This window comes from Pteropus vampyrus, unplaced genomic scaffold (genome assembly GCF_000151845.1).
Source record: "Pteropus vampyrus isolate Shadow unplaced genomic scaffold, Pvam_2.0 Scaffold122, whole genome shotgun sequence".
In the NCBI taxonomy this organism is placed as follows: domain Eukaryota; kingdom Metazoa; phylum Chordata; class Mammalia; order Chiroptera; family Pteropodidae; genus Pteropus; species Pteropus vampyrus.
In genome coordinates, this window is record NW_011888903.1 from 2,994,914 (window position 1) to 3,013,472 (window position 18,559).

Here is an 18,559-nt window from a genome sequence, read left to right on the forward strand (position 1 = left end):
TCAGCCCATCCCCACCCCTCTGCCCCTCTGCAGTCCAGTGAGGAATATGTGCTCAGAAGACTAAAAATCTGTCATCCCTTCTCTTGACTCTTATTGTCAACATGACAATAATTCCTACACCTGACCAGGGCCAGCTAGAGAGTGCCTTGCACTGGGGGACAACACACAGAACACACAATTGGTGAGAGGTGACCAACTCTTCGGTGAGAATTTCTCTGGCTGGCTATAATAACCGCCCCATCATCCCATCGACGTGGACCTCACCTCTTGCACCTCTCACGCCCTCCTTGACTCAGATTCTGAGAGATTTACAATATCTGTCATAATCGGTCCGCCTGTTTATTCCACAAGTTGGCTTCACATAACTATTACGTTGTCATCTTGTACAATTTTATGGGAAATTAAGCAAGAAATAAATCTATTTTAAAAGCACATATTTATACATGCAGGCTCATTTGTGTACTTTTTAAGCAAATATTTAAAAATAGCTAGCCACTGTTCTTTTTGTAACAGTTTCCAATCAGCTAAGACAAGAATTTAGAAAAAAATTTAAAGAAGAATATTTGTTGAACACTGAATATAAACTATTGAAATAAGTGGTCATACATAACATGCTTGGTCCCCCTGAAACACTTAACTATTAAAAATCAAGACGCTTTTCAAAAAAAAAAAAAAAAAAAGACTGCCCTGATCTTGAAAGTCATTTGTATGTAAAAAGTGAATCATTGAAAATATTATGTCAAGTGAAATAAGCCAGGTACAAAAGGACAAATACTATAAGATTTCACTTATATGAAGTACCTAGAGTGGTCAAATTCAGTGACAGAAAGTACAACGGTGGTTTCCAGAAGCTGGGAAGAATAGAGAATGGGTAGTTAGTGTTTAATGGGTGCAGAGTTTCAGTTAGGGAATACAAAAAAGTTCTGGAGACAGATGTTGCATAACAATGTGAATGTACTGAATGCCACTGGACTATACACTTAAAAATGGTTAAGATGGTAAATTTTATGTTATGTTTTTACCTTTGAGTGGAGCACATTGTTTACACTCATGTTAAAGTAAGGGTACCTGGAGCCCTGTGCTGTTTAACTAAGAACTCCCTTGATCTGATGTGTTTTTGTTTTTTATCACCTGTAGTTATTTTTCTAAATTTTATAACTTAGAAACTGTTGACAGAATACAATTCCAGTCCAATTTTATTCACTATCTCATTAGTCACTGTTTAAAAGCTAACTGGAAACAGTCTAAGCCTCACCAAGGTGATTTGAGTAAGATGTAGGGAGGGAGAACAATCATCAATGACTATCTTACATCCGGATGTCAGGAAACACCTCACTCTGGGACACTTGAATGAGATACTTGAAGACAACAAAACTGTTTTCATTTTCTAACTTCAGTGACTGGAAATATTCAGAATCAACTAAAATAAAACCAAATTTAATGACCTCCCAAAAATTTTTAAGTGTTTTTTTCTATTATAAAATTATACTTGATCATAAAGGAAATATATGAAATGGAAATGATAAGGCAATTACCCCAAATCCTACCATCCTTACAAAAACATTGTTAGTATATTAATGGACTTCTTTCAGCTTGCTTTTTTAATCCTTTCAAGTATTATATGAAGACCTATATCTTCCATTTTTTATTTGGTATCATTTAGAAGAGAAAATAAAAACTCGGCATGAACTGCCCCCATCACAAAGAGTCCAGATTAAACTAAGAGATGAATTCATACCAAACTGCTCTGAAAATCACTTAATAATAATGATAAGAAGACATTTCCTGAACACTGTACTGGGCCAGGTATGAGACTAGGTTTCTAAAGTGGATTATTTTGTCTTACCTAGTCAATAACACTATGAGGCAGGTTCTAAACACCTTTCCATGGTTTTCAGGGCAGACTGACCACCCCCACCCTCCAACAGCACTCACCCCACCTCAGTCTTTGCTCCTGCCCTTCCCTACACCCCGATAACTCAGTCTCCATAGCCAATTTATCCCTTTTTGAATTCCAGTCTCTGCTCAGAGAGGTTGTTCCTGTCTACTACTCCCATCATTTGCTAAGCTCTTATCTCGATTTAGGTTTTCATCACAGCCCTTAGCTCTGCCCACCACTGCAGTATACATCTCTCTGCTTATTAAATGACTGCCTGCCTCCTCCGCAGGATAGAACTAGCAGAAGAACAGACTCTACTACTGCAGTTCTGTCACACCACAAAAATATATTACTAACTAATAGTTTACAGATGAGGAGCCTGGGAAACTGAGAGCTTAAGAACTTGCCTAAGGTCAATAGCGAAGAAGTGACAGAGCCAGCATCTGACCCAGGAAGGGGCAGCAGCCCCCACAGTGACTAGCCTTCATGTTCATTTCGAGAAGATCAAAATAGTTGCCACCTGGGATAAAGACTAAGCCCTTCACTAGATAATGTGCTCACGTCAGAAGATTACTCCCTGGCTCTCAAAGAGCAACAACGGGGCTGTTTCTCTCACCTATAAGCCCGGCACAAGTTTAACTCCTCCTAAAGTTATAAAACAGAGGTTACACTATCTAATTTCCCAGGGCCGTCATGAGGATCAAATGATACACAGCAAAGAAGAAAATTTTATCAACTGCTAAGAGTTATTTATGTGTACAAGATTACTTTGTTCTATAGCGAATAATGATCAGAAGATACTACACTGCCGTCACTTGCCTGCAATTTAGTCTTTTGCTCTTCTTTTTTTAAAAAGGCAAAACATACAAGAAGTTAAATTTGATGCTATAGTATACTGAGTCTGAAAAACTGAATTTTGTATTACTTTTGAATTATTTACTTCCAGAAAGTCATTCATAAGTGATGGAAAACATGGTCTTATAGGATATACTTTTTTTGGCAATCCAAGAATAATCCTACCAGACTGAGAATGTGCAGCCACCAGGGAGAGGATCCTCTTTGGTTCACTCAGTGATGAATCCCAAGCATCTCTAACAGTGCCTAGCACATAGCAGGTGTTTAATAAATATTTGTTGAATGTTGACAGATTCAAAAAATGAATGAGATAATTAGACAACTGTCTCAATATTCTGTGCCAAAATATTACACACGACACACTGAAATTTAAGAAAGAAAAATATCTTTTCAAGCCTTTTTTTTTTTTTGTCTTTTCTTCATCACTCACTAAGGCCTATAAAAGCCATGAAGTGTAAATAAGTAGGGAAGTCTTCCCTAGCAGGAGGAAAATAAGCCTGGTGAATGCACCCAAAGAGGAAACTTCAATTCCTTTGTCTGTCATCTTCTCAAATGTGAAATTGACTCTACGCTAATACAGTCATTTTTTTCTATTTTCTGGGTCATCGCACTAAGGGCTGGTATTGCTCCTCCATCCTGGCACTTCCATCTCTCTGCCATTCATATGGGCACCCAGACACATGATCCAATCCTTAGTCATAGCATCTCCCTGAAGATCAGAAACACCATTCCCATTTTGCAATATGTAAAACTAAGATGTGGAAGGCAACATGGGCTTCCTCTAGTCATAGACTAAACTACCCAGAAAAGCATTAAGCATAATGTTTCATTTTCCCAGCACTAGGACCCAAATTGACAGAATTACATCATTTTTAGAGGTATGATATCTTCAGGGGCCATATGGGGTAGAAATAAATGTTAATTTTATGAGTATCAAATGGCTATAGTTATGTTACCTTTACATTTTTTATATTATGAATGGATTTATTATTTCATTTTTAAAATACATTTCTTAAACATAAGGTATGGAACTTGTTAAATATCCATTTTATAGAACTGGAACACTAGGTACACATTATATCTTAATAAAATACAAAAACATCAACCATTGTCAAACTATGTAGGTACTTTTATACCATAAAATACTTCTTAATCAATACTTCTTAATCTACTCTGATAATTATACATGTGCTTCAGTATATAAAATGATAACATGCAACAGTGCTAACAAAATGTATCAGGTTATTATTTGGTTACTTAATCAAGGGTTTTTGTGCACAAAGTAGTAATCTTTATGACAAAGTTTAAGAAAGTTCTCCATTGTTAACAGAGATTAACTGATATGAAATAAACCATGCACTTAGCAATAAAAGAGAAAACATGTGTGGCATAGTTCCAACATCAGGAAAACTGTATGGTTCAGAGCTAGCTGCAAAAATAGAACCTACTATAACATAAATGTTGGCTTCAAATACAAAAATGTAAATGGCTTGGTATTTATTTGCCTAAATGTGTATTTCCAAAGTCAATGTCACAGCCTCAGAGTAGTTATCAAGTCGGCTTGTATAAAGCTCCAGACTGTATTTCAATTTTTTAAATGTGGCTAAGAAAAACCTCACATGTAAAGATACAGAGAAACAAATCCTACATACTGGAACATCAATTTCAAAAAAGACAGAAAAAGTAAAATTTTAATTTAGTTACAGTAAATTTTAAAATTAAAGTAAAAATTTTACTCTCATCATAATTTTTAAATTCATTTTAACAAATTATATGCTCACTGGAATCACAATAGTCCATGAGAATTTGGTACTACTAAACAATAAAGAAAACCACATTTTTTATAGGTAGCAAATTAATGGAAACGATAGAGAAAATCCTAATTATGTTTTTTTTTTTTTTTTTACTGATTTTAATAGCCCCAAGTTTGGAAAACATAAACTCTGAAAGAAGAAAAATGTGGAATAATGTTTGTATGTTAATAATTATAATATGAATACAGAAAACAATAACAATATAAGTCAAGAATCCAAAGCCACAACTATATGCTGGTGCCAAAACGATTTTAAGACAGGGGTCAGCAAAATTTTCTGTAAAGAGCCAGACAGTAAATATCAAGGCTTTGTGGACACTGCGGTATCTGTTGCAACTACATAGCTCTGCTGTGGTAGCTTGAAACCAGACACAGACAACATTTAACGAATGGGCATGGCTGTGTGCCAATAAAACTTTGTTTATGGACACTGAAATTTGAATTTCATGTGTCACAAAATATTATTATTATTATTTTGATTTTTTTCAACCATTTGAAAATATAAAATCTATTCTTAGCTTGCAAGCCATAAAAAACTGGCAGCAGGCAGATTTGGCCTGTAGGACACAGCTTGCCAACCCCTGGTCTAAAGCATCATAGAACCAGCCTACACATGCGAGACCAAATACAAATACATGTGTAAGAACAAATTCAATAATATTTCATGCAAAGGTTTAAAAATTTAACTGTCAAAGAGATATAGTTGTATCTGATTTTGCCATCTATTTACCCTGAGAAACTCACAAAACTAGTTTCTGTTTTAGTGTAAGAGGGCCAGCTTTGGAATTTGTTTTTGAAAGAAATAAATTATGTTATACATATTAATAGAAAAGGAGGAGGAGGAAGAGGAGAGGAAGAAAAGAGGAGGAGGAGGAGAAAGCCTTTGTAATTAAATAGTATTTAAAACTCAAGGCTTTATATACATATTACAAACTCAGTTTTAAAATCTAAACCTTAGGATACCATATGTGGGTTTATAAGGTGATATTTTCTTCTAACAATAAAATTTCACTGAGAATTTTTAATTTCTCACTGCGGGTGGAAATTGCGTACAAGTCCATATTCTTTATAACATATTAGATTGTTTATTAACTATATTTTTGTAAATTTCTTTTTCATATAGATAATTTCCTAGAGAGAATCATTTCTTATAATTCTTCATCTACCACAGTAATTAGCATCATGATTAGTCTACACTAGGGCTCAAAAATTTTTTTTCATGACTAAAGATTGTTTAATACATCATAGGAAAAAAATTACCAGTATTTGCTATTCTATATTAAGGCGAAAAAAATAATTGGATGAAAAAATTATCAATGGAACAATTATCACATTTTGATTAAAATTTGTTTTATCTAGACAATGTCCACAGGCAAAGAGAGGTAGAGGAATTGGATTGCTAGTCTTTCCCCATCTCTCTTACTGGCTGACATTCAAACAACCTGCAGGTCCCAGCAATGACTTCGCACCTTTTTGGGGAATGGGAGTTGAGGGAACACCTTTTGTAACTATCAGTAATTGTATGGAATTGACAGAAGTGTTAGAAGATGTAACATTCAAAGATATTAAGCTACAAAGGCCTAATATTCATCACCAAGCATTCTATTAGTCAACAGAATGAGAGTAAATTCATACAGAACATTTAAATGTCCTTGCTCCATTTTTCCAAAGGCAGAAGAGCCTTCAAAGTCAGATATTTGCAAAGTGACTTCCCCTTTGGTCCTTCAATTACTCAACTGATTGTTCCAGAAAATAATTGGTCTGTGATCCTTAATATCATTTTTAGAACAACTTCTGCTAGGATCCCATTCTTTCTGTATTTAAAACTTGGACCACTTGGTCTGAGATGGTATTATGGGACATTAGAAAGCAGAAAAGGACAAGATGGTCACAATAACCAATTCCTCCCTCCCTTTGTAAAGGGGAAATGGGCTATCATGTGACAAAAACAGAACCAGCGGAGGCTGAAGATATTGCAATATTGGAGCTCCTTTGTAAAAGTCAATTTTTCCAAGTCAGGTTGTAATCTAAAGAACTACAATAATGAAATCAACTACCTAATGTGAAAAATTATAAATTGTTCACCAAATTAAAAGATAATAGAGAAAGTCTACATGAACTCTTATGGAGAAATTTACTAGGATTAAATCTGAGTGACCTCCTCACTACCACAACCTCATCCATCCCCAGCTTCTCTAGACACAGCTGGATCCTCAAAAGAGAACAGGTAAGGATGACCAAAAGACCTTCGGGGTAAAAAGCCTGTTTGGAAAAAGACAGCTCTGCATGGAGAGCACTGCTCTGCTGTCCTCTCCCCCTTTCCCCATCACAGACAAGAATGAAAGCAGGAACTGGAATTTGGAAAAAACAACTAAAGTACTTCTTATTCAAACACAAGTCACATTCAAAAGCATACACATATACAAGGGAAAAGGAGAGACAGTAAAAGAAGACTGTCAGCTATGGGTAAATAATCAAGGACTAGAAAAGTTTTGAAGTCTAGTAAAGCCATAGTGCTAAGGAGCTCAATATTCCTTTCTTTGAAGTTATAAAGAGCTAAACGTGGGAAGAAAGGGCCAGAACGTGGTAGGCATCATAACTGTTAAAGCTTAGTTAAGAATTACGTTAAACTCTATTTCATGTTTACAGCTACCTTTACAAGATTACTCACTAAATGTAATTATTGCCACATTTAGGTATATTAGTGAAGAACTTTACAATCATTAAAAAGTACAAAAAATGTGTTTTACCTGAAATCCAAATCAGAATAACATGTTTTACAGTTTGAATCCTGAATGGAGCACACCCTTCACTCCGTTTATAAAATAAATCCGCAAATCTAAAAATTTAAAGGATGTCTAACACCACAGACTGAAAAGGTGTCCATTACAATGATAAAGCTCCAGTATGATTAGAGTTCATTAGTCATCATCTTCCCACTCTTCCTTCTGAATAAGAAGTAGAATTCTTGCTGGTGTTCAGTGGAACAAATGACTTTCACTCATCAGAAAATCTACTAAGCACTTCTACCATAGAAAAAAATATCCACATGTGTGCATTACCATTTATCTTCAGAATGCTTTCAAGATCACTGGCATGCTCCCAGATCTCCCTGGTGCCAGGTGAGCCCCTGAGGCTGACAAAGTTTAAGTTACCTCCCAAGGTCTCCAATTTGTGACCAAGACTTTATTATTTGGATTCCTCAGCTAGAGTTCCAGTTAGTAGATATATTTCCCAGAAGAGACATTAATCTATTTCCAATATCTGCTGCTTGGAAAAGGTTCAACTGAGAAATGCCCATTAATCTAACTGAGGTGTATCCAAAAAAAAAGAACATAAACTTTAATTAGACTTTAAAGGAGAGATACAGAGGTAAACTCTGTGTATCCAGTCTTCTTAAGTGTAGGATCTTCACTAGTTAATCTTCCTTTGACTGCCATAAACACCAATACCCTCACTCATTCAACCAATACCTAGTGGATGTTCACTGTGATTAAAACTCTTGTGAACCTCTGATTTTAAAAAGAAAACTTAAAACTAAATGCAAACCTGATGGCATCCATGGATCAGAAGTCGGTTTGGTCAAGGTGTTCACCTGCTCCCAATTGAAGTCATCGTCATCAGCTTGACTATATCCACACGTGCTATATGGCTCATCAAAGAGGCAACCCCCTGAAATGTAACAGAATAAAAAATAATGTAAATAGCACCAAAACTCTGGAATAAGCTATGGCGATTACAAGTAACTGTCAACCTACTTGATGCTAACTAAATTTGATTTGACCTTTGTGAAGAGGAACTGACCTTATTATACCCTCGCTAAGCACTAGTTGAATATTAACCATGCCTTGCCAGTACTGCTATATTATACTGTTTCTTCAAAAGGACCAATGTTTGTAAAATCCAATTGAAAGTAAGACTTAAGCAAATTTATAATCCATATTTTCTAGATTCACAGGAATTTGCAATAACTGATATTGTGTTCACTTTAATAGAATCAATCAGTTTTCAACGTATTTTCAATAGAAAAGCCATTATAATTTGTCCAAAAAATTAAAAGAGAAATGTTTTCACCACAGTACTGACATAATGGTAGGGGACAATGCAGTAGGACATAGTTTGCAAAATATTTTTCTAGGGATTATTCTAAATCTAACATAGAAATTAGTTTCATTTTAATATTTTGGAGATTTGAGGTCTCAAACTTAAGACCTTATAAATGTGCTCATTGTCCACAATTTTAAAAGGCAAGAATAAGTTTAAAACTAAATGTGATAAGCATCTGCCTAATTTTGGTGCTAGAAATACAAGTACTTAAATAAAGAAACAAAGAATGAAAGAAAATACAGTATATACAAAGCAATTCAGGCGTTTCAGCATTTGGGGCACACTGATGATTCTGAGTCCCACACCATATCCTCTTAAATGTCTCCTATTACTCTGAATTATTACAGTATCAAATATTTTCTCCAATATTTCACATTTCACGTGATTATTATTATTTAAATTTATGTTTTTAATTGAAGAAATGATTTAAAATTTTTCCCTGTCTACCTCCACCCCACTCCCTTCAAGAGTGATTAAATTGATCATATTATTACAAAAATCCTACTATCCATTATATAATGCTATTAATTATAGTAATTAAAAATATTAATTATAATTATTTGTCAATTATGAGAATTAAGGCTTCTGGTCAAAAAAAAACACAAAAATAAGGACATTATTAAACTATGTCTGCAGTGTATGCCCTGGCAGCAGGAAGCTAAGTAAAACAGTAATTGTACAAACTTGGAGATAAAACAGATGTTAGAGGTCTCCTAGTCCAATTTTCATCCAAATGTTTATGTCAATTCTACAACCTAGACAGATAGACAGACAACTTCTGAATGGGGGAAGCACTCAGAATTTTAAAAAAGCATCTCTACCATATAGATAATTTCCCAATTATAAAGGCACAAAACAAACTCTGCTTCTTGAAATGCCTACTCATTTATCTTAGCTCTACACTGTGAAGAAATAGTGAAAAATCTCAGCTTTTACACAGGAAAGCTGATTATTTGAAAAGAGCTGTCATGTTCTAAGTCGTCACTTCTCCAGGCAAAACATGCCCAGCTCCCCCTAGTTCCTCCCACTAGAAGGTTTTCAGACTTTCATCATCTTGGCAGGTGCTCTCTGAACACTCTCAGGTTTATCAGCCCTTTTCCAAAAGAAGGATTCCCAGTACTGGAGCCAGACAGAATTCAACAGGCTACTTCCCCTGACCTCATGCTCTTTCAGTAGTCTGGGCAGAGTGTGAGTTCTTTCTGAGCTTCTGTGCACCTGAAATCCCATACAAGCCTGAAATTCATACCACTACCATTGAGCTATCTCTCCTCTCTTGTAATAAGGCAAGTAACTTTCTGAATGCAAACACAGTATGTACATTCATCCTAAGTAAACCATGTCTCCCTGTTCTCAGTGCATCACTCCAGCCTGTTGAGAGCCTTTGGATTCCTGATATTGTCATTAGGGTATTTGTCATCCTACCTAGACTTGAGTTATCTGCTAATTTGATAAGCATGCTTTCAATATCCACCTCCAAATCACAGATAAAAAAATGTTAAACAGGGCAGAGTCAAGGGACCTCAGACCCTTTTAAAAGATCTCTCCCAGCTTTCTGGCTTTGTCTAGTTGTTAGCTCCGGGCATGACAGTGAAATTAGTGGCCCTGAACACTGTCTTCTGTAACACTTTTAGCAGAACTGGTCAATTAAACATTCCACAGGGAACAGAAACACATTACAAAAATACAACATTAACTACATATTTCACCTTGACAACAAGTGGTAATTTATACTTCTCTCTTACTCAGCTTTAACAAGTTCAAAGAAACAAAGTGGATTTGTTTAAAGCACATAATACTAACAACTTTCCAATTTGGGGTAGGAAATGTTAGAAGACTATGCAAACATTTACGAGAAATATTTTCCCTTGGTTGCAAACCCTAAATTTGATATAGAAAACAGCTTCAGTACTATAGCCGTAAGTCCAAACAGTGGGTAGCACTAATAATGTTCAAAAAGAAAAAAAAATTACCATGAATTTTGACAGAGAAGGGGCCCCCCAATGGAAGCATAGATAGCACTTTGATGAAAGTCCTGCAGTGCAGTCTTAAACAGTGAGGAGTAGTTATAGGCGACCACAAAACAGCTCAAGGCTGGTTACAGATCTGGTTTATGAAACAACTGTTGCTACTCGAGATATAACCAAATATAAAGTCAAGAGAATGCAGAGCTGACAGCAAACCCCAAAGACTAACACAATGCCGGTGCAAGGATATAATTTTCCCTTTACATAAAGCTGTTTTTATCACTTGAAAGGAAACATAAAACATATGATATTGTTCTTTCTGGACCCATGTATGATTATCAAACCACTGGAAAATGGGAAAGAGTATGGATTTCTTATTGCCATAAGATAATCCCTCTGAACACCGATTTTCAGATCCACTGGCATTCATTCAACAGATGAGAGACCCTAAAAACAGCAAAGGTGATTTACTGAGCTAAAATGAGATGAGATTAAGGTAAACAACATCAGAATTGAAATAAACAATTTGAGAGTGAACAAATTAAACTTTTGGTTTTAAGGAAGCTTTGCATAGTGTTGAAAGTGAACCAGTTCCAGGATCAAACGTGTGGCACACCCCCATTCTTCCCCTGCTAGCTTTGTGATTGTGGACAGATCACTTGGCTCTCTGAACTTTGGTTTCTCCACCTATAAAATAGAGATCACACATATCCCACATGATATTTCTAATGATCTAGTTACGCAGCAAATGTAAAGTTCACAGAAGTGTCAGGCATGTTCAACCAGTGTCAGTTATTTTTGGTTCTTAAATCCTCCTTACCATATATACCTCATATAACAATTACTCTCATGAGTTCATTTTACTGCAAATAGTTGGAATATATAATTGGATATTTCAAAGTGTATTTCATAAGAAGGTGAAAAGTTGTAAGCAATCCTGCAGGCACACTTCCTATGGGCCCCCTACGGAGCACGTGGGAGCAAAGAACAGTGTTGGCTAGGTTTTTGTAAAATGTTTTGGGGCCAGCAAAGAAAATAATAAGGAAGCAAAGTCCCCTGAAACTTAGTGAAATGAATAAGCATTTCCAAAAATTCTTCTTAATTTTCAGAATAACACGGACAGTTTGCCATCATGTACAGGAATGTGGTCAGCAACAGACTTACCAAGGTTTCTCCACAACTGTCTTACTTGGACCAATGCCCAACAGCTTATGACTGGATTCTAGTCCTCCATCAAATCAAAGTAAATTATTTCTTTCTTGGGGAGGGGATTCAAGACTAAACCAAAAGTCAAATATAAGATGGATAAAAGGTAATGCAAAATGAGTGGGGCTGTGATCTGCATCATTTATATTCTCTCTCTCTCTTTCACACACTCACACACGCGCACACACACACACACACACAAACACACACATAACTCACACACGTGCCCACATGCTTACATCATACCTTGAGAAGAAAAGGCTTTTCCTTAGCAAATGTGAAAACAATAAACAATACTACATGTGCTGAATGAAGAATGAATTATGCAAAAGGAAGTGTGAAAGGATGTCAAATGCTCAAGTAATTGACAGCAGTGATGTCTTTAAAAGAAAGATGATTGCTTGGCCTGTTCCATGACATGCAAATCAAATGAAAATTAAATTAACAAAATCAAATAAAATTAAAAGTTGAATATCAAGGAAAGCAGAGCACAGAAAAAAAAAAATAAGATTACACCAGTAATATGGCAAGGACTCTACCATCACTACCAAGTAATAAAAAAGTCACAATTCATTTACTAGAAGTTTGCCACAAATTTCACTTTGAGCTTTGGGGTAGTCAGTGCAAAGAGGAAAATATGATTGATTATATAATTCTCAGTATCTATGAGATAATAACATGAACACTAAAACATTAATAGGGGTTAACATTTACTGAGGATTTGTTAATCCCCAAGCCAACCCTATAAGATAGATACTGTGATCTTCATTTCACAGATACAGAAACTGAGACACAGAAGGTTATACAGCTCACAAAGTTCTCAAAGCAGGAAGGTAGTGAAGCAGAGATTTGAACCCAGGCATCCTGTCTTGAGAGCCCACATTAACACATGATAGTGTCTTCTAAGCTGAAAACCCAAAAGGAACACGACTACTCCTAATCCTAAATCCAGAGAGAATTATCTTCCCAGGGCCCTGGTAAGAAGCAATCAACATGAGTTGATGAACAGGGCTCTCAAGAGCATCCACCAGAACAGAGCATTGGATTTTAGGGTCTATTTAGTAACATGTTATGACAGCATGTCATCAAACTTCGATTCAATAAACTTGATTTTGTGGAAACTCAATGCATTCTAGGATTAAAACTATAATATCCTTTAAATGGCCTTTATGCATATCGTTTCTCTCAATGAAGTCTTAATGGGCTGCCACGAGTTTGTGTATTTACTCCCCAACTAAAAACTGTAACTAGTCTGTGTTATTACTGAAGCATGAAGCCACATGCTTTAGAAATCAGATGAAATGGTGTTCGGCCTGATATTTTTTTCACGAAAACTGAAGTGTTTCAAAAGAACAGGTGTCTAAAAAGCCTATAGGCAGCATGAGAATTCTGCTCAAAAGTAATTTTGATTATAACTCTATCTTAGTCATCTTGGTATTCCCTAGAGCTAGTACATGGTAGGCATCTAATAAATTGTATTTAGAAAAATGAATAATGAATTTCCCAAAATTTTATGCAGAATTTGGCTGCAACACATTTTCCTGAAAATTTTTTTTTAAATATAATATCCATCTAAACAATAAAAACAATCTCAGCATAGCCCCACAAAATACCCAGCCCTGTCCTGGTGTATTCCAAGATGAATTGCTACAAATGTGACTAAATCAATGAACATGTTCATTTTTTATCACGGTGAAAACTATAAGCCAGTTAAATGTTAATGAAGTCTCCACCAATTATGGCTTTCATTTAGAAAAGTTGAAGTCTTTTTTTTTTTTTTCCTGGCAATAATTAGATAGCAAGGCTAGCTGTCTATAAAGGTCATTCTTAATTTATTTGCATATTGGAGGGAATTTATCTTTCTTCTTGCTTTAGAGTAACAGAAAATTTGAGAGACCTAATAGTATTACATCATTAACATAGAAGCTATAAAGGAGAAGATGGTCCACTTTTTCCCCAAAGGAAACCTTATAAGATCTTTCACATGACCTTCTATATCCTACCAAAGCTCTAGGCCTGGAGAGAAGACAAAGGTAATTAAATTCACAAGGATTAGAGGCCACCAATAGGGCAGTACTTAAATTTTTTTGATTGTGACCCGTGGTCTTGTGTATGTACATTTTACGAACCAAATTTATCTCTACTGGCATACACTGACATTTTTCATTTCTGTTCTGTTCCATTTTGTAAAAGGCAAATATAGATCCACTAAACTGACTTCATGATCTTTCAAAGGGTATTATCTTTCATCTTTAAGATTTGGAGGTGAGAATCATTACCTGGGACTGTTCATTTAACTTTAAGTTATTAATCACCACTACTATGGCAGTCTGAGTGCAATCTGTGATCTGCAAAATTCTCTGGTATTAACAACTACCATTTTGTGATCATCTGCCATGTGCTGCCAGATTCTGCTTAAGGTAATATCTAGTCATATTTTCCCACTTACTCCTCACAACCAGTATAAGACTATTGTCTCAATATGCATGATTTGAAGAACATATTATGTAACAAAAACCATGCAAATGTTTACATGTATTATTGAATCTTAAAAATCCTAAATGTAAGCATTAATATCCTTTGTGCCAATTATCAATGTATTACCTCTCAGCTCTAAATTCACATCATTGTTTGCTTTGCAAAAGTATATCCAAGCCCTCTAAGTTTCATGTCCCAGTTGGCAATATGTTAAGCTTTGACTATAGAGGGTTCTAGAGAGGCACTGCGGGAGAGAGCAGTAGGCTTGCAGCCCTCCCTTGAAGGTTCCTCAGCACATGAAGCTTCTCTAGCACAAGGCAGGGACTTCCCAGTGCCCAGCTCCTCCGGTGCATGGTGGCCATCAGTGCCCAGCAGGGAGCAGCTTGCCCCAGCAGCCCCATGGAGGTTTTGCAGCAGAGCGTTTCCAAAGGGACACTTCCCATGAACAGCTTTGCCTGCCACCCTAGAGGACACATTTCTTCCAAGTTATATCAGCTCCATAGTGACTTCTGTGCCATCCACTGAGCCATAGTCAAGCCCTGGATCTCAGCTCTAGAAGGATCTCCTTGGAGCTCTATCGCTGCCCTGGAGCAGTGGCTGTTCCTCATTTCTGCTATTCCTTTATTCTTTAGAGGTCTCTTTACTTAATACTAGCCAACTGTTTGTATTACTATCCGCTGTAATAGTTAATTATTCCATATAATAAACACTCCCTGTTCAAATTACTTTGTAGTTTGAACAATCTCCTGATTGGACCTTGATTGATAGATCCCGATTTTCACAAATGGCTGTGTGGAGAGGTCAAAAACCTCACCCAAAATCACACAAAATTCAGTGTAGGGCCAGCATTTCAACCAAGGTCGGGGTCCAAAGTTTATACTCTTTCTAGTCTACACACTATCACTCTTAACCCACCTCCATAAAGTAAGCAAACAACACCATATACTGTTTATATACTGATTGCTACATGAATTGCATTGCAAATAAGCTCCAAAAAGTGCTGTTTACAAGAAACCAGTGGAGGACAATCAAATGCTAATTTCGTAAACTTTATTTTGAGTTGTTTTGCCTTTAACAGGTAAAACTGACTTGTAGTCTCTAGCAATGGCTTTTCCTATAATTACAGTCCATTAAAAGTTATTTTCTAAAAAAGATGGTAATATTCCTTGAGGAGATTTCTGGAACATTGTTCTCATTTGTTCTAAATACAGAATGACCCCATTTAAAGCAGCCTTTATCAAATGTATGAAGTATTAAATGGGTCTCTCTACAGGGAAGGCAGATCAAAAACTAGAGCTAAAGTTCCCCCCAAAAGAACTGATGTTATATGTTCTCCTTTCCTAAAATACATGTAATTGCAGGTGGTCCTAACTATTTATTTCATGTTTAAGACAGTGAAATAAAAGTCTATAAACTAAACATTTCAAAGTAAAAAGAGAAAGTGAACTATAATATACATAACTGTTTTTAAGAATTAAAAAAATACCTAAACCAACATAGGGAGCCACTCCTTTCTTCTTGTAAATCAATCCCAGTGACACCTGCATTTAATTGCCTGCCAAACAATGAAAATATATAATGCCTCTCAAACTTTCAGTGCCCCAGTGATGGTTAGTGAATCAGACACTAAGCATTATAGAAATGTTCTTTTACATAATTTAATCTAGCAAGCAGTTTTTACACATTGCACAGGCATTTAAATGGCTAATGTTACGCACTATTATAAAAGCGCTATTTGCCGATGGATATATTTTATATAATTCAAAGGAAATGAGCTGCCTTATTCTTAAAGTTTCTGTGGTTTATTACATTTACTGGATATTTCATTTTATATCAATCTATTGATTCCTAATTTTAAAAAAGACTTGACTGCAACAACCATATATTTTTCTTACTGACTTAAAATCTGTTTTTTTTTAAGTGGGTAATAATGTTATTTTTATTCTCGAATACTGTACAGATACAGTCAAATCATTAGGACCCTAACTGTCTGAGTTTTCAATATACAAATTAGTACCTCATAGAGTTGCTATAGGATTTAATTAAACCACTCATATGTATTCACTATAAATTCAAATCTATCTGAATATAACACCGGTGCTCTCATCCGCCACACCAATATTAAAAACTATAGTATGAAAACAGTTGTTGCCTCTCTCATAGCAACAGGAGTAAAAAGGGAAAACAAATTGACAGACTGTGCATAACTGTCTAGGGAGAAGATGATCAAATCTAGGTCAGTCAGTCCTTTATCACCTGATCCCAGAATGGCCTGTATTCTGAGTCCCACACTGGAGCAGTGGTTCTCAAAGTGGGTCCCTCAACGAGCAGCATCACCTGGGAACTTGTTAGCACTGTAAATTATCAGGCCTCAACCTTGATTTACTGAATCAGAAATTCTGGGGTGAGATTCAGCAATCTGTGTTTTAACAAGCCAGACCTCCAGGTGATTCTGATGCATACTAATGTTTGATAATTACTGTTCTAGACCGACCCATTTAACTGGAATCTTTTGGGAGCATCTCCAGGAATCTGTGGTTTTAAAAAGTTCCCAGAATAATCTAATTGACCTATTTTAGAAAGGAGCTCTAGATCAGTAGTTTCAACATTTTTAAGATGGTCTCTTATCAGGTTCTTAAAAAGGCAAAAACCTTCTATGTTTACTTATTTATAAATTATATAATGTAGTATTCTACATATGCAAATTATTAGAGACACACATATAACTGAACTTTTAAAGTATGAACTAGAAAATAAATATGAATTGGTGTTCAAATATTTTTTTCCATACATCAATGGATTGTATTATATTCCTCAAAGGGTGTGGAGAAAGCCTTTGGAGATCACTGCTCTAAATAACTATTTTTTAGTCATAAATATCTCTCAGGTGAATAAGGACAACAGAATAGCACTGCTTGATCACACTGTTCCATGCTCTGATTTCAAGCTAAGAAACCCTTGTTCTGTAATTTTTCTCTAAGTGGAACTACTCAACAAGAAGAGATACCCTAGGAAGAAAACAATCCTGGTTGTTGGTCAGAGATACCCAGAAAATTTTTTCAAAAAAGCAAAAAAAGAAAGAAATAGAATTTCATTTTATGCCTAGTAGCACTCCTGCCATCATAATATGATTTACAAAATCAATCTCTTGAAGATTAGCATAAAATCATTATCTGGGACAGCTGAGAAACGTCTTAACTCACCAATATACAGTACAACCAAGCCATGCTATTTAGCTTGTAATAACCAGCCAATGATTATTTTCACTGGATGGTGACTAACCTAAACTCAACTAAATGTATGTCCCTCAATGAACATTCTTTCTACATATCACATTCACTGAGTAGAATCAAATTAGAAGAAAAAGTATATGCAATTTCCTATATCTTTTTGGTAAAACATTTATTCCAATTTTCTATCATTAGGAGTACTTATTCTAAAATAAAAACTAGAAACTTGAAGGCCGATCTACTTAATTGGAATCTGAGACTTGGGATACATTAAGTTCTAGATCTGTCATCTAACTGTTCTATCTTTGGACAAGTCTCGCACTATGTGTCTTGCTCACTGTATGAAAAGGGGACATGCAGCACTCATATGGGCAATGAATGTACATGATTTCAACAATGAAAATGGGGGAGGGGGGTGATAGGGAAGTCTTTCATTTAGTCCAGGAGCCTAATAATCATATGCCCAATGACCTAGAACTAAAAAATGGGAGAGATGAGCTGTGCCTCTCACGCCCACCCAATCACTGTTGCTTCTTCCTTCATGCCTCTCTCTTAGTTTGCACATCTCATTGAGTTCAACATACTTCTCTTGTTTAATCTGGATTTTTGGGGGGAACAGTGTACTGGTCTTTAACCCAAATGTTTCCTAAAGAATTTTCAGGGGCAATTCTGACAATAAGCAAATCCCTGAGGATTTATGCCCTATAGAAGCTGAACTTGGTGGTGAATGTGAACGTGTACTCACTGTTTCAAGACAACGAACTGCAAAGAAGTTGTGCATACTATCTGAAACAGGAAATTAAAGTGACAGGCATCTCTTTATTGATATCATCTGTGTTGGCTGATGGCATCATAAACCAACGGATCAAGCCAAAAACCTGTGAGTCGGCCACCTCTCCACTCAACATGTTACCCCTCAAACAACTTCCTAAATGTTTCTCCTATCAGCTTCCTCCTCTCACCATACTACAGTCTGAGTTTCATCTCATGTCCCCATTGAACTTGACCCGCCCCCTCACATCTACAT

The 18,559-nt window shown here is 35.9% G+C and overlaps 1 protein-coding gene across 1 annotated transcript in view; it reads right to left on the minus strand.

Annotated features, from left to right (window-relative positions):
- The window catches only part of PTPRM (protein tyrosine phosphatase, receptor type M), a 737,127-nt gene that overhangs the window by 552,405 nt on the left and 166,163 nt on the right, over window positions 1-18,559 (minus strand). The window contains exon 2 of the mRNA XM_011366167.2: window positions 8,097-8,219. Coding sequence (XP_011364469.1) covers window positions 8,097-8,219 — 123 coding nt within the window. The remainder of the gene's footprint in view (window positions 1-8,096; window positions 8,220-18,559) is intronic.